The following is a 17,039-nucleotide window of genomic DNA, read 5'->3' on the forward strand; positions in this document are numbered from 1 at the left end:
CCACGACATCTGTAACAGTTCGAGGAATCATCCACACCGATACGATGCAGATACGTTAGGTAGAAACCACCGTGTCCAGTGAAAAATCTTCCCGTGTTGTCGGTCAAGCCATTCCCTTATATCAAGAATAAGATTGCATGTCCACCAATCCTTCGACAACTCTTCCCACCGTCGTTGTCAGAGTCTATGCGACTCATCTCTTGCCGTTCGCCGCTGATCTGCTTCCGTTCCTGATGGACCCGCCTGCCTCCGTTCATACAGGATGCAATGCCTCTCGCTAATAGGTCAATAGGGACCATTCCTCCGATTACAGACATCGTTTTATCCGAGCTAGTTCGAAATGCGCTGCATACCCTCAGGGCAATCAGACGATAGGCAGAATTTGTCTTCCTCCAGTTCTGTACGCAGTCCAAAGCCTTCGCCCACACAGGCGACTCGTAGATCAATATGGACCGCACGACCCCAGCTATCAGCAGCCTGCTACACGGTTTTTTTTCCACCTACGTTCGGCATCATCCTGGCAAGGGCCGTGATGGCAAACGGAAACCCAAACGGAAACAACGGAGCAGAGGTGTCTTCCATACAGAAAACGAGGAGTGGCGGAGTTCTCGTCGAACTGGGCCCAAAGACGACTAACAAGAGTACATTCTGCGAAGCGGTCAAGGAGCTATTGGGGGAAAACGCTTTTGTTTCTAGCCTAAAGTCCATGTGCTGTCTAGAAATCCGGGATCTTGATTGCCTCACAGAAAAGGTCGAAGTAGAGGAGGCGCTAAAGCGTGAATGTCCAGAGATAACCAATACCCGGGAAGGTATCACCTCTGTAAATGTTCGAGGTCAAAAGCTCGCCGTGGTGGAAGTCCCCGAGCAATATGCGAGGAAACTCCTTAGCAGCGGGAGAATCAAAATTCGGATGGGTAGTATGCAGGGTGCGAATGCGGATAGTCCCCACCAAGTTCTACAAGTGTGTGGACTATGGACACACATCAGCAAGGGTCCGGACAGGATGACAGCATGCCGGAGATGCGGCCAAGTGGGTCATCAAACGAAGACCTGCAATGAAAGCAAGAGTTGCGTTCCCTGCAGGGATCGTGGCACGCCTGGTGAGAGCGTCGCACACACTGCGGGCTCGGGACGGTGTCCGATCTTTAGAGCAGAATTGGAGAGGGCGAGGGTGCGAACAGCATGATACGCATTTTACAAATTAACATGCACCGGAGTGCAACCGCTCATCAGTTGCTAGCACAGTTGGCTGCAGAAGTAAATGCTGATCTAGTGCTGATTAGCGAGCAATACCGAAACAAGGACCCGTCCTCATGGCATCTCGACTTATCGGGTCCGAGACGACGTTCGACTTTGTGTTCTTGCCGAAGGCCGAGGGAACGGGTTTGTCTGGGTAATGTTTAGGGATAACGTTTTTAGCGTTTACCTGACGCCGAACGAGACGAGGCCAGTCTTTCGACGCCGGCTTGATGCTCTGGAGGACGCCGTTTCGAGCACGGAGGGACGAATCCTGGTAGGCAGTGATTTTAATGCCAAGGCCGTTGAATGGTCAGACTTCAGAGGGAAACGGATTCTGCAAATGGCGGCGAGAACCGGGCTCGTAGCTTTTATACTGCTCCCTGCTCTATGAGACGCTAGAGGGCCAGAGAAGGATGGAAATCACGTCGGGAGTAGCACAGGGATCCATTCTAGGGCCGGACCTCTGAAACGCTTCCTATGATAGTCTGCTGAGACTCGATATGCCAGAAGAGTCGCGCCTGGTCGGTTATGCAGACGACGTTGCGACACTTGTTGCTGGACGCAGTGTTGAACAGACGCAAAGCAGACCTGTCATACTGATGCGGCGGATAAGCGGATGGATAACTGCTCACGGTTTCAGCCTTGCGCTGGAAAAAAACCGAAGTAGTCATCTTGACCAGAAGGAGAATCCCGATCCTGCGTCCGATATCGATCGGCGATTTGACTATAGAGTCAAAGCCAGCAGGTAAATACCTTGGTTTAATGCTCAACTCGAAAAAGAGCTTCTTCGAGCAAATCAAAGCAGCAGCGGACAGGGCAGCAGCTGGAGTCGCGGCCTTGAGTCGGCTAATGGCGAATGTCGGGGGCCCTATATCTACCAGGAGACGTCTCCTTATGGGAGCAACGCAGTTGGTGCTGCTCTATAATGCGGAGGTATGGGCTGATGCCCTTGACAAGGATGTGTACCGGAAACGCCTTGCTCAAGTGCAAAGTGGGGGGGAGATTTACGAGTGGCGTCTGCTTATCGCACTGTCTCCGAACCGGCTGTGATGGTGATCGGGGGAGTGATCCCCGTTGCCCTGTTGGGTTTATTGTGATTTCGCAGTTGAGTAATCTACCATATTATGTTATGCTTCTCCCTACGGGTATTTACACCAGGACAAGAGTTGCTGTTGTCTGAATATTTAAAATCGGCTGCAGATGTGTACTTTGGGCTTTCATCGAAAGAGGTGAGGAAATTTGCCTATCAGTATGCGAAAGCAAATTTGACGAAAATACCCCAGGAGTAAACAGGGTAACTGGATCGGATTGGTTTCATAACTTCATGAAGAAGAGTACGCAAAGATAAACATCGGTTTATCCCTGCGCACTCTGAAAACAACCAGTTTGGCGAGAGCTACAAGTTTTAACAGAACAAATGTTTCAAGAATTTTTATTTTAATAAAATCTGTATTAGATAAACATAAATTTGAGCTTGAAAATATATACAACGTTGGCGAGACAGGAATCACAACAGTACAAAAACCAGACAGAGTTGCTGCACGAAAAGTATTCAAGCAAATAGGACGTATAACCTCAGCTGAAAGAGGATGTCTGGTGACTCTTGCAGCATGCATTTCAGCGGGAGGTACTACGATTCCCCCTTTCTTTATTTTTCCAAGGATTAAGTTCGAAGAACACTTTCTCTAAAGTGCACCACCTGGCTCAAATGGAGATGGTAACCAATCAGGTTGGATGATGGAGACTAATTTTATAAAGTTTGTAAAACATTTCATTCATTTTACGAGATGTTCGAAAGAGAAACAAGTTCTTCTTCTCTATGGTAAACACAATTCACACTTATCCATTGAGGATCTTGATTGGCTCAAAGGGAACGGGGTTGTAATTTTATCATTTCCTCCGCATTGCAGCCATAAGTTACATCCTTTGGACAGGAGTGTTTTCGGGCCGCTCAAAAAATATATTAACGAACAATCCAGGACATACAACTGACTGTTTATCATATTCCGTCAATAGTAAACATTGCATTCCCACTTGTTTTGACCCCATTTCAACATAACTGCAGGATTTCGTGTCAGTGGAATATGTCCTTTCAACCCAGACATATTCGATGATTCTGAATTTCTGCCTTCATCTTTTACTGATATCAGTAAATGATCTTCTTCTTGCAGCTTCAACGTCTACACATTTTGTAATACCTGAAGAAGTATGTCCATTACCAAAACCAAGGCCAAGAAAGGAGTCTAACCGTCAGACATGCCAACTTGCGCCACTCCTGGGGTTAGCTGGCACTGTTGGAGACCTTCGGGAAAATATTTTTTGGTGTACAGAAATTTATAGTATCATAGTCTTCTTTTTCTTCAGCCTTTGTTCCGTTCACAAGCGAGGTTAAACCAATCTTGGCAAATGAATTCTCGTTAGCGCGAATTGCGTGACCTCTCTCTCGCAATTTTTCCACGATCGTGGCAACCCCATAACGATCGCGGATATCCTCATTTCGGATGTGATGAAAACGTGTCACGCCACTCGCCCAACGCAACATCTTCGTCTCCATTACCGCAAGACGCCGTTCATTGTTATTTATAGTCGGCCAACACTCAGAACGGTAGAAGGCGACAGGACGGACGAAATTGCGGTAAATTTTAGATTTGAGACTTGGGACGTTCGTTGATATCTATAAATCAAATGCCAACTATCCCCGGTCTCCCCTACTTAAATTTCGCTAGATATTCTGAGGAACTCACGCCACCTCTCGAAATAACCTAAACTTTCAACCCAAGCATAAGTAGCATTCTGGGAAAAATATCGTATTTACGTCGTATTACCAAGAAAGCAGGATATCAAACAACAAGTTCAAAATCAGATGGCATTTATTCTACGTAGGACATGGACACAACTAGTTGTTATATGTTACGAGATTACAAAGATGGTTATGGTTAATCGGACAGAGACGATTGAAAGTCGCTCTGGATCATCACTGGATTTTACTCAATTTTTCTTCAATGTCCTTAATACGGCAACGAACTTCAGGCGATGAATCCTTTTCGAAAATATGCAAATTTGCTTCAAAGGAAGTCTTAACCTTTTTTAGGTGCACTTTGTTGTCCTCACCAGCTAACCTTTTTATAAGTAGCAAAATTATATTCAATGATTCTTTTTTAAGTCCCGTATGTGGTAGGCCTACAAATTGAAAGGGAAATTACACATTATTGATTTCATAAATTTTACAAAATATTAGGTCGTTGCATATGAAATGGCCGATTTGGAAATGAGGTGCGATTTTGCTGTATCAAACCATCACCAGTTGGCGCTGTTGGTGTCGGATAATGAAGTATAAATACTCCTACATTTGATCTGATTTTCAGTATGAGTTCAAACTCGGTCACAAACCAGCGGAGGTGACCAGGAATATTAACAGCGCATTTGGAGCTGATACGGTAAACGAACGAACCACACGGCGGTGGTTCGAAAAATTCCGGTCAAGCGACGTAAACCTTTAAAGTGAGCTACGTGGACATCTAGGGCCATCGATTGATAACGACGAGCTGCGTTTGCCAGTTGAATCCGACACACGTCAGTGAGAGACATTGCAGAGAAACTGGGCGTACACTATTCAACAATTTCCCGGCACTTGCAACAACTTCGAAAGGTGAAAAGCTCGACAAATGGGTTCCGCATGCCCTTACGGAGCAAAACATGGCGCTTCGAATGGAAATTTGCAGTTCATTACTCTCCCGCAACAGAAACGATCCCTTTTCGCACAGAATAGTGGCGTGTGATGAAAAGTGGATATCATACGACAATCGTCCCCGATAAGCACAATGGCTAGATGCTGATGAGCCACCGAAGCATATGCTGAAACCGAGCCTTCATCCGAAGGAGGTTATGGTGACTGTCTGGTGGTCTACAGCTGGAGTTATCCACTATTCTTTTTCTGGCACCTGGAGAAACGATAAATGCACAGAAATACTGTGCCAAACTAGAGGAAATGCACCAAAAATTGAGTATTTAACGGTCGAGATTAGTCAACAGAGATGATGTGATACTCCTCCACGACAATGCACGACCTCATGAATCCAAAACAACGGTTCAACAGTTGAACGAATTGCAGTATGAGACTCTGCCTCATCCACCATATTAGCTGGACCTTTCGCCAACCGACTGCCACTTTTTTAAGCATTTGGATTATTTTTGGGGGATTTGTATCGTGACTTGACGTCGGATACCAGTCGACTCAGCTGTGAATGAGTACCTGAGTCAAATCAGGGTAATAATCTCGGGCGAGCGCAATGCTGACCACATTGTCTCCTACAGTATTCTGTAGTGTACCGTTACAGTCTTGAATGAAGTGCTCTAACACACTTCAAGGCCCTGATCCATTTGGATTGTTGCGCCAACCATTATTATTATTATTTGTTGGCGGAAAAACAATGAAGAGGCCGTCAAAATTGCCTTCGACGAGTTTATCACACATCCGAAAATTGGACTTCTACGAAGCTCGCATACATGCTCTTTTATTTCGCTGGGAGAAGTGTTTTGAATCGACTGGCACCTATTTTCATTAATTAAGCAAATTTTTGTAAGCTTTACAGTCGTTTCAAATTTTACTGCCAAACCGGCCATTTCGTGTGCAACAACCTAATATGTCCGGTACTTACCTGAAGCATAAAAGATGGCTGTTAAAATTTGATTACAAATTTGATCGATAATAGTCGCCCTATCCAAATCAGTCCTTAGTTTTTTCTCCACATTGTCTGATATTTCAATTTCCAGTATTTTCAATCGGTCAACGTACTTTCCTAAAGCAACTAACAAGCTAATTTGCACCTGACGTGTGCTGTCCTTCAAACAATTGGCACAACGTTCCACGAACAATTGTTGATATTTCTGTTGCGTTTCAACTGAATTTTTCGGCCAGGATTTGCCAATTGTTTCGCAAACTGTTTCCTTAAGTTTATTAAAGATATTTGCCCGTCTTGCACGTTCATCTGTTGTTATATCAGACATATCCTCATCGTCATTCGAATCGGTTTTCAACGTTTTCTTATCAAGTAGATACCACACCATGTTGTATACTTCTTCAAATCGATCAGCTTGCAGTTCTTCCAATATGTCACCGATTGCTTTCAGAGCGTGCGTCCGATATTGCGGCTCCTCTTTACGACATTCTTTCATAACAATATCAATGATCTTCGAACAAATTGGATCCTCACGATTGAGACCTTTACAAAGACTTGCAATGGCTTGAAGCAGTCTTTCTTTGCCTTGGAAAGTTCGTCCCGGAATAGTACTAATCAGTAAATTTAGTAGTTCCAGACGATACTTTTCTTCTAAATTATTACCGAGCCGCGTTGCAATTGTATTCAACGCGTTTCCCCCCTGAGTTTTTCGAACCCAACTTGAATCTTCCAAAGCCTTTTCAACAACTGGCACAATAGAGCTTAGATTCATTCGTATACCTGCATCACCTGGACTAATATCAAGCCACAATTCCTTCCAGAGTTCTACAGTTGCTTTGTTGTCATCGTTTACCTCTTCATGCATAGCAAAGAATATCAACGGAATAATATTTTCCACATAATCTTTCAACAGTTCATGGTGCCTTTTGTTAATTGATTGAATGACTAATGGGACACCCTTGTTCGAAGGGTCTTCAGCGTAGAGATCAGATAATATGTTAATCAAATTTTTCACAGACTGCTCTTTGGCTATTCCAGCCAAATGTCCAATGGCGCTAGCGTAGTATTTTCGAACTGTTGGGTTTTTATCCTTGAGTCCGACTAAACAGGCTGCTAGATATTTGCCTACTAACGGCGTCATTTCCTTTCCCAATCGTGTAGATATCTATCAAGAAAAATAAAAAGCATTGTTTGATGTTATTAAGCAAAAATAGTGAAATTTTCTTTCTCACAAGGCAAAAGAAATGGGCACAAGCGATCTTCGTGCCTAAGATAACAGTGGTCTTCACTAATTCCAAGACTGCCGGCGTCATTTTCTGCAAACACTCGTAATCGATGTGACGCACACACTGGAATTCAAAGATAAATCGCATTTTACAAACATTTTCACTTGAGAAAATTATGAAAAACAAATGTAACGTTCAATTCTGGAGACTTCAGTATTCGAGTCACATCTCATGACTATTTTAAAATATTTACCTTCGCTATGGTCTCCATGGTATGATGGGATTTAGCAGCTTCCGCTCGAATCGAGTCTACAGCTTCTTGAGCTTCACTTTCTCCGCTCATACGGTTTGAAAGATACGATAGCTTTGGTGTTTCTAGTTCCCCTGTTGCTCGTAAAAGGCAAGGAATCAGAGATGGTAAATGTGGCGTTATGAGTGACCCAGATGAATCAATCAGTTCTGATATCGTTTTTATACTGCAAATATTAAAGTTTTATAGCGAATAGTTGGAAATTTTTTTGGTTTAGCAAACCTTAAACGACGAATTTCCGCTACTGTATGTGTAACCCCGTCATTTAGGAACAATGGTAAGATTGAACTAGCAACAGCCATTCCTGACTTTCCATGGTTGCTGGACGCCGCCGCAACACAAATTTTGCTTAAAGCTTTCGCTGTCCCTTCGGCAGCTAATCTAGTTCCTTCGTGAAAATCATCCATCACTCTGAACAACTGTGACCATAATTCCTTTAATTCAGGCTCTGGGACCTCGTCAGTCTCCATTCTCTCTGCAGTGCTTTCTTTATTACCAGTTTCTTCTGATCTTAATCTAAGTCCATTTGGTCGTTTAAGTAAGTCTCGAACTGCCAAACAGCACGCGATCCGGTTTCGCCATTCATTGTCCGTCATGTTTACAATTAGCTCCTTCAGAATGTCCCAGTAATACAATTCCACAATTTCCTTTGAGTCACTTACAACCGAGTCCCAAATTGATATCATTGAATTCTGGATTTTGGGGGTAGGATCGTATTTATAGCGGTAAAGACGCGGTACAATTTTTCCCAAGTACGGTTGCATTTCAATTTTTGCTTCTTTCGAAATCGATTTCAAACCGAAAGCGGCACCAAGCTTGCTGTTCCACTTGGCATTATGATTTGCTAATTGCATGAACTGATAAATCATTTCGGGTTTGTTAAGGTCAGATGCTAAGCCACACAATTCCTTGTAGGTAGTAATATTTCCTCTGAGAATAGAAGGAGATTTATAAGTGGGACACTCCATTTTTGACACTTGATTTCAAAAGTGGTACTCTTTTTTTTTTTAGAATTGTGGTGTCCTAAGTCCGCATCAACTTAATGCCGGACCGGACCAAATGGAGATCAACTTACTCCCTCTTTTTTTGGTCCACGGACCGCTCGTTTAGGGCTTAGCATAAAAACTTTAAAAAAATGTCAGGCGATGACGGCTTTACGGACTTAGGACCCGACAATTCTCAAAAAAAAAAAAACAATATTTTCAGCTCTGGTCAATATGGTGGATTTGCGCTCAATATAATTAGTAGTCATGTTGTGTTCTGCGAATTATATAAAGGAGCCCTTAACATCTGCAAGACGCTTCGGTCACGCTGCTCCCAGGGCACAAGTGAGGCAGCATCTGACGATCTGCCTCTGCCCTGCTAAGAAACCGTAAAGTCGTCATCGCCTGACATTCAACCAATATTACTAATTTGAAATAATAACTTTTTCTTTTTCGCTGGTGTAGATATTTATTCTTGCAAAAACCGATATTTCGGGAACCACTTGCTCCCTTCATCAGTGCTAACAAGTGGTTCCCGAAATATTGGAAACAAGTCCTTGGACTTGTTAGCACTGATGAAGGGAACAAGTGGTTCCCGAAATATCGATATTTGCAAGAATAAATATCTACACCAGCGAAAAAGAAAAAAAAAGTTTTCATCGCTGGAAACACCGCATAATTACACTCAGATAAACAATATTACTAAGCTTACCCTGTAGGAGTTTTTCCCAGAACACCCTCGGCAAAAAGTTCGGTATTTTCATCAACTTTTTTGGCTTGTTGCCTACCACCAATCAGTTGGTCAAGCAACGAATTAGCCAAATCATTCTGACTGTTTGGATCAGAAATCGAATAGACAAGTCCCAAGCCTCGCGACGCTACATCCTGAACGAACTCTATTTTGGAAGAAATATATAATCATCTCAAGATATATCTACCAATATTCTATCCATACCGCTATCATCGGAAAGAAGTTCAGTAAATGCAAATTGCAGCAATTGCTTTTTCGTTATCACGGGATTCCTGTCGGCAGTATTTTTCACAATGGCAAGTAACCAAACACCGCAAGCCTAGCAAAATTATATTTTAACTTTCATTATTTTCTACTGAAAAAAAAATGGTTACCTGTCGAGAATGTGGATTGACATCTGGCACATGCTTTATTACGGTAGTTAAAAACCACTCTAAGGTCTCATCGTTGCAATACTGATTCTGGAAATCATCCTCTGGAGGTCCAATGTTCACATCGTAGCCTTTTATAGTAAACACAATTGCTTGAGCAATCGCAATATTCAATGCAGCATCCTTCGAGACTTTTATCAATGTTAAAAATTTCTCTAGATTCTTTTTTGTAAAATGCTTCCCGTCTCCAATGGCTATATTGCCTAAACACGTTGCAGCATCTTCACGAATTCTAGCTCGAACGCTAGAGTTACCCACCATGGCGAATACCGTTTCAAAGACAAGATCCTTGGCAGACAATGAGATCTCTTCTACTTCCATTGCTTCCTCCGATGTTTTCTTATGCAGTACAACTTCAAATTCAGGCAGTTCAGCAACCTTTCCAATGAACGATATACTCTTAATAGCGGCCGATACAAGAAGCGGTTGTGATTCGACAAGCAAAGGAACTGAAATCATTGTAACATACACCTGTAGAATTTATTAACAAAAAAAGACCTACAATATCATGCATACCTGTTAATTGCAAGCATTTAATGAACTCTTTCCACTCCTGAAAGTATTTCAACGACTTTGATCCTTTGAATGATCGAATTTTCATACTGAATGCATGACCCAAAACTAAAATGATACCATGACGATTTTCAAGCGATTTATGTGTCATAGAATCAATCATTTCCGTTATTGCTCGATTGAAATCATCATCTGATAATCCATAGGCTAAAACAATGCCATACACTTGGGCAACTGATATACGCAGTGTTTCTGATACATCCTTGAGGGAAACAGCCAACGGTTCCAAGAGATCTACTTGATTTTTTGTGATTAGCTCTGGGACTGCGTTGAGAAGATCATACAAGCAAAGCAAATTGGTGTCCTCTAAAAATTTAAAAAAGAAAAGAAGGTTGATGAATAAACAGACAAAGATTATTAAGAAATATGCCTTCTGGTAACTTCTCGATGGAAAGACTTGTAACGTGCCTGCTGACGACTATATTATCATTGCCGGCGACCTTTATGGTCATGTGGGTGAAAAGGCAGACGGTAACAGGTGTCATGGGGGAAAGGGTTCAATCAGGGTGACGAGGGTATAATCGATTTTGCGGACACTCATAAAACTCGTAAAACGCAATGCGAATATATTCTCATAAGACGCCGATATTTTACCATTGTCACTGATTACAAAGCCGTTCCCTATGAGACGATCGCACCTCAACATTGGCCGTTGATTGCCGTCCTACGAATTAAGCCAACGATAAAACAGCCTGAGGAACGCATTGGACCGCGGCGCATTAAATGGTGGCGATTTCGTGAGAACAAAGAAGAAATGATCTCACTCACACGATTACCAACTATTACGAATGTGAAAGAATCGTGGAACCAAATGAAAGACACGATTCACAAAGCGGCCTCTGCAACCCTCGGGGTCACCAGGCCAGGTAAGCGGTACATCAACCGAGATACTTGGCTTTGCAATGACGATGTTGAAATGAAGATCCGTGAAAAGAAACGCCTCTACCACAAATTTCTCGACGATAAAACTCGCGCCAATTGGCAAATTTATAAGAATGCCAACCGGGAAGCAAAGAAAGCAGTCGCTGCCACCCGAGCAGACCATTACAAAAATCTTTACGATAAACTGAACACTCGGGATGGCGAGAGAGATTTGTATCGACTTGCCAAAAGCCGTAACGAACGTACACAGGATATCGAACACTTCTGTTGTGTTAATGACAAAAACGGTACTTTGCTTACCAACCGTCGAGCCGCAACGGATAGACGGCAAGAATACTTCGAGCAGATTTCAACTGAAGAATTTACTCATCCCCTACTTCCACAATTATTGCTGACATTTGGAGCAACTGGTGTTCAGAAGTGAAGGGGAGGAAGATGGGGCGGCAGCCCTGCTGGCTGAACCAGAACCAAGTGACCGAGGAGAACCTCCATAGTGGTGGCACCGGAAGACGCTGCATGGGCACTCATCTCAAGTGGCAATAGTCACGAAACCTTACCAGGTTTATACTGGTACCATGGGAACCGGGATAGCCCCTGGACTCACATACTTCAGGAGAATTCCTGTTGTATGTGCGTCAAGCTCGGTTGTTTGCGGTTGGCCCCCTAGTGGGAGCTTCATGAGGGTTGTGGTTGTATTCAGCGAACAGAGATCTTCGGGTCTCAACGTGGTGTTGCGTTTCAACATGGGTGCCGTACTCCTTAGTTCGGTAGAGATTTGATAGGTCCTGCATCCACCAGTATGAATGCTGAGCCATGCACTCGGTATAGACTGGTACCGTCATTGCTTGCTGCGGCGAGGCTCTGATTGTGGTCACAAAATCAATTCTGGTCTTAAGAAGACTGTGGGATTAAGTCCACGAGACTGATACTCACGTAAAACCCCAAGGACTCTCGTGTCAGCGGCACTGAAGTCCAAGATTCAATAAAACGAATGAAATCGGAGAAGGTCACAGGACCTGACGACATCGCATCTGAGCTCTGGAAACCGAAGAGCTGGGACCCAACACTGTGGTTCAATGAATTCTTTAATCGGGTTATTCAGGAAAGAAGAACACCATCTGGCTGGCAAGAAAGTGCCACTGTTCCAATATGGAAAAAGAAAGGTAGTCCAGCAGAATGTTCAAATTACCATCCGATCCGGTTACTTTCCCATACCATGAAGATTTTTGAACGCATTCTTGACAACAAAACTGAATTTTTGACGACCGATCCCCACGAAACAGGCACAATCACTGTCAGCGGCAGTGATCTGCCCAGAACTGAACAATTTAAATACCTCGGGTCAACGCTATCAGTCAATGGAGAACTGCGTTATGAAATTGCTTCACGCATTAACGCAATCTGGATGAAGTGGCGTTCCACAACTGGTGTTCTTTGTGATCGACGTATCAACGAACGTCTCAAATCTAAAATTTACCGCAACGTCGTCCGTCCTGCCGCCCTCTATGATTCCGAGTGTTGGCCGACTATAAAGACAATGGACGGCGTCTTGCGGTAATGGAGACGAAGATGTTGCGTTGAACTAGTGATGTGACACGTTTTGATCACATCCGGAATGACGATATCCGCGATCGTAAGGTGGTTGCATCGATCGTGGAAAAATTGGGAGAGAGGCGTCTCCGATGGTATGGGCACGCAAATTGCGCTAACGAGAATTCACTTGCCAAGATTGGCCTGAACATCGAAGTCGATGGTAAGCGACCGAAAAAAAGGCTAAAACAACGGTGGCTTGATACGCTGGATGGGGATTTAAAAGCCTCAAGATAGCATCCAGATCAGGCATTTGATAGAGCCAAATGGCGAAACCGATCACGACGAGCTGACCCCGTGGACGGGACAAAGGCTGAAGAAAAAGAAGATTTACTTGAATTTTGAATTGAATTTGTGCGTGCACTTGTACTTGATTCTTTTTTTCAATTGTTGGAGAAAATAAGCTAACTCCGTATATTCGTATTAATATTGGCAGAATGCAAATCAGCCAACTCCTTGTTTCTGTACGAAATTCGTCTATTAAAGGAAAAATAAATAAATAACTTATTAGGAAAAGTCCAAAAGTATACTTTACAAAGCGTACCAGAATAGTGCCTTATAGACATAACTGCAACTTGAAATATTATGTTTTTGCCGTTCCTGTACATTTTGTTAAAATGGAGTTCGCCGTTTTGCAAATTAAACCGACGATATGTGTTTGAGTTTATAATTTTTCACATCACTGTATTTCTATTCGACACAAAAAAAAGAAGATGGGGGCTGAAGAAATATATCTTCCACTAATTCACTTATCAAAGGAATCTTGGGTCCTGGCCATCCCGAAGTTTGGAGATCATTACTATGGACTATGGTCATCATGGCCACCCAGTCATTACAGACCTTGCTACAAAATTGCCATTCATATTGCAATTGATTATCTCTCTTTTGACTCCAACTCATTCTTAATTTCATTTATAAGGGAAGTCTTTTTGTTTAAAAGTTTGAAGATTATATTTGGCGGTTTCGATCGCAGGGCAGGCAGCGTCTGATGAGATCGCCTCTGCCTTGCGATCGAAACCGTTAAAGCCAAATATAATTTTTGAAAGTACTGGGCGCTCGCCCACGAACAGAGTAGTCCGCGCACTTAACGGAAGGAGTAAGTTGCTTCTCGAACAAGTGGAGCCCACCATCAAGTAGATGGTGGGCTCAGGACAACTCATTCCAAACAAAAAATTTTCAGTTTGAAGATGTTTAAAGAAAACCAAGTCGCCGAGTAATGGCATGCTTGAGTTGAAGGCTGAGATAATTACGGGTAAAGATCTGCGTTTGTTAAAATTGCAAACTAGCAATTTTGGGTGTTACTGAATTTCGTTGGCCACAGGAGGCCGTAGGAGGAAATGCCATAGCTGGAAACTTGTTTAATTTTGCCTATTTTACTTATTGTGGTTTGTGCACTTACCTCGTTTTGCTTCAACTGAGGTCTTCACCAATTGCAAATACTTAGCAATCTCATTATCCTCACTACTTGTATAGTTTGCCGTGATGTAATCCCTAAACATGTTAATGCATTTTTCATCTCCAGGACGGCTGCGGGCTCCTGCTGAGTACCACAAGCACAGACGTAAGTAATCCAAAATCTAAGAACAGAAATGTATTAAAAGCAATCTACAATCTTCAACACATGCGCGTTTTTTACCTCACAATAAACATTTGGATGAAACGGCAAGACAGTTTTGCCAATAATAAATTTCTGAGTTGAATTCGCCAACCGTTTTTTCGCCATTTCCGAAACATAATTCACCATTTCTTTGAAGCCTGGCAAAGTAACACGTCGTTCTTCCGATGAAAGCTTATTATAATCGTCACCATTTTCTGTTACAGGGTTGTCCACGGAGGAGATCATATTATAATTAATGTGGTCTTTTTTTGAGACACCATACAAATAGGATGTAACACTTTCATGCAAAGCGGATGATCTAAAACAAACATTGTAGAGCGTTTACCCAGCTAAATATTTTACGAATTTTCAACTTACTTTTCCCCAGCTATCAATAATAATAGGAACCTTGCAGGGGCGAAATAATCAGGGAAACATGTCATTAAAAAGAAACTCGTAACGTTCTGCACAATTTGCGATTTCACCTCCGCATTGTCTGAAAGCATAGCCAATAGTAAATTTTGCTGTGAGTTCAATACAAATTCCGTGCTCGATTCAGTCTCCATTGCATTATGATTCCATGCGAACGCTGGCGCCATTGCAATTAGGGCTTCACGTATCGAAGTATGCAATTCCTGTGGCGCGGTAGTCAAGTTATTGAAGTAAGAAACGACAATTTTCAAATCTTGGTTCACAACTTCGGGACAAACTCGAGTCAATTGAGCCATGGCAGAGTATGCTGCGTTTTGGACTTCAATACTTTCACTGGTTTCTTTCCCAATAAGCTTGGACAAGCCGGTTAGAATCACTTTGGACACACGTGTCACAATTTCCTTAGGTCCCCTAGAAGTAAAATTAATCACCTCGTCTTTGAATCAATTCATTACAACGCTACACAAACAGCACTTACTCTTTTGTCAGGACTTCACAGAATTGTAAGGATAGCACCTTGCATTTTTGATTCGTATTCTCGCCAAATAACCCTTCAAATATTACTTGAATACCCTTCACCGCGTTGATACCCTTTCCACGACCCCTGATTAAATATTGAAGTAATTTTTGTCGAACTCGTGCACTGCACGGAGTGGTTTTCTTCTCGGCCACTTTAGAGCCATTGCCGGAGAAAAGGTTGTAAAGTGGAGCCGTAACCTGTGGGTCGGAAAAATCCAAGGAAGTGCAAACCTTACTAAGCTCTGCTATCGCTGGCGTTGCCACGCTGAAACGTGTGTCGGAAGAAGCCAACACAAGCAGGATGAAAATATCAAGATCCGGAAGTGCTCCACTGCAAATAAATCGAACAATGCCTTTTTTTAACTGGAAAAGAATGAAATGAAGTGAGCATCCTTTTCTTTTTGGTATGATAAATGAATTACCTGTTCGAGTTCTTCTGCCTTCCAATTATTGGCAATAATTCGTTTGAACGAGCTTATACTGAAACCTGGCGGTAGTTCGGCATCCTGCGTAACACTAATAAAGTAAATACCAAAGTTGGATTAAACGTTCCGCACTTATAATTTAGAGAAACTGAACCCAACATTCAACGCATTTTGCTTACCCGTAAGGTAGTAATAATACGTCCTGAATGAGCCCTAGAAGCAACTTCTTTGTGGCCATTTTCTCTTCCAAACCGAATATCGATTTCCTTTCAGCTACATCCACGGGCAATTTCACTTCTCCCAACAAAGGCAATATCAACAGAAGAATTCTGCACGGGAATAGAAGCAAAGATTGTTAGATAAGATCTCATTAACTGTGTACCCCAACATACTTATCCTGATGTGAATCCGGGCTTTTCTCCACACAGTTAAGAAGCTTCGGGGCCAGCTCCGTTTGCTTCTCAAGAGGTAACCGGGGAAAACCCATTGTTATGTAAATTATGGAGAAATTGTGCAGGAATGAGGAATCAGATGCCAAATACTGGTCGAGTAACAAATCAACTGGGATCTGGACCAATGGTCGAGACTTCAAGCGCTTATTTAGATGGGTAAGGACTTCCATCACCTACAACAAATGCTCCAAAGTATTTCAACGGCCATCCCAACTGAATTAGTTTACCTTAGCTCGGACATTTTCATGCGGTGAGGTTATTTTCAAAAGTACCGGCGTAAGAAATTTGCCTACGGCGGCCTCCAGTTTTTCGTCTGTATCCGCATTTCCAAGACGCAGCAAAACTCGCTCGAGCAATTCTAAAATTGAAGGAATCGCATATTATTAAATGATTTTCCACAAAAAGATAAAATGGAGTTGAAGCTTAGTAAGCATCGGAAACAAAGCCTTTGAAACATTGTTTTTTGGCAGAATTATGCGAACGCAACAGCCATCGCACTTATATTTGATTGTTCAAATCACTGATTGTGTCAATAAGCTTAAAAACTCCACAAAATTCAACGAATTTACCAATTTCTTCGATAGACGATGACATTTTGTTTTGCTTAACTCTCTATTTTGACATTCGTTTTTTATACTTACTTCACTATCGCATGTGATGGAAATGCCATGTAAACCGAGTCGTTGAACTGAAATTTTGAAAAACGGTTAGTATTATAAAATAAAAATGCGTTAATAGGACATGAGATATTCCTCTCGATGAATATGCGCCTTGAACTTATGTCAGTGCAATTTTAAATTATAATGTTGCACCTTTCGTGAAAAAATTGCGAAAGAAGCGTCTTCGATGGTATGATCACGTAATTCGCGCTAACGAGAGTTCACTCGCCAAGATTGGTCTGAACATCGAAGTCGATGATAACCGACCAAAAGGCAGGACGAAGCAACGGA

The 17,039-nt window shown here is 42.5% G+C and overlaps 1 protein-coding gene across 1 annotated transcript; it reads right to left on the reverse strand.

The window, feature by feature from the left end:
* Positions 1–4,091: 4,091 nt before the first annotated feature.
* LOC119654627 (proteasome-associated protein ECM29 homolog) lies at positions 4,092–16,723 on the reverse strand. The gene is made up of 18 exons (XM_038060099.1): positions 16,659–16,723; positions 16,317–16,447; positions 16,030–16,262; positions 15,817–15,966; positions 15,635–15,728; positions 15,172–15,575; positions 14,640–15,104; positions 14,301–14,580; positions 14,064–14,241; positions 10,136–10,498; positions 9,563–10,068; positions 9,393–9,507; positions 9,150–9,333; positions 7,677–8,384; positions 7,398–7,620; positions 7,151–7,267; positions 5,898–7,083; positions 4,092–4,419 (listed from the first exon to the last, which is right to left on the reverse strand). The coding sequence occupies exons 1-18, from the start codon at positions 16,681–16,683 to the stop codon at positions 4,214–4,216; spliced, it is 5,568 nt and encodes a 1,855-aa protein (XP_037916027.1). The 5' UTR covers positions 16,684–16,723; the 3' UTR covers positions 4,092–4,213.
* Between the last annotated feature and the right edge of the window lie 316 nt (positions 16,724–17,039).

Source organism: Hermetia illucens, chromosome 4 (genome assembly GCF_905115235.1).
Source record: "Hermetia illucens chromosome 4, iHerIll2.2.curated.20191125, whole genome shotgun sequence".
Taxonomy (NCBI): Eukaryota; Metazoa; Arthropoda; class Insecta; order Diptera; family Stratiomyidae; genus Hermetia; species Hermetia illucens.

Coding starts and splice junctions, on each gene's coding strand:
- LOC119654627 (XM_038060099.1), bottom strand. CDS start 16,683: ATGTCATCGTCTATCGAAGAAATTG. Junction 14,581..14,639: donor TTATTGATAGCTGGGGAAAA/GTAAGTTGAAAA, acceptor TGTTTGTTTTAG/ATCATCCGCTTTGCATGAAA. Junction 14,242..14,300: donor ATCCAAATGTTTATTGTGAG/GTAAAAAACGCG, acceptor TTCTGTTCTTAG/ATTTTGGATTACTTACGTCT.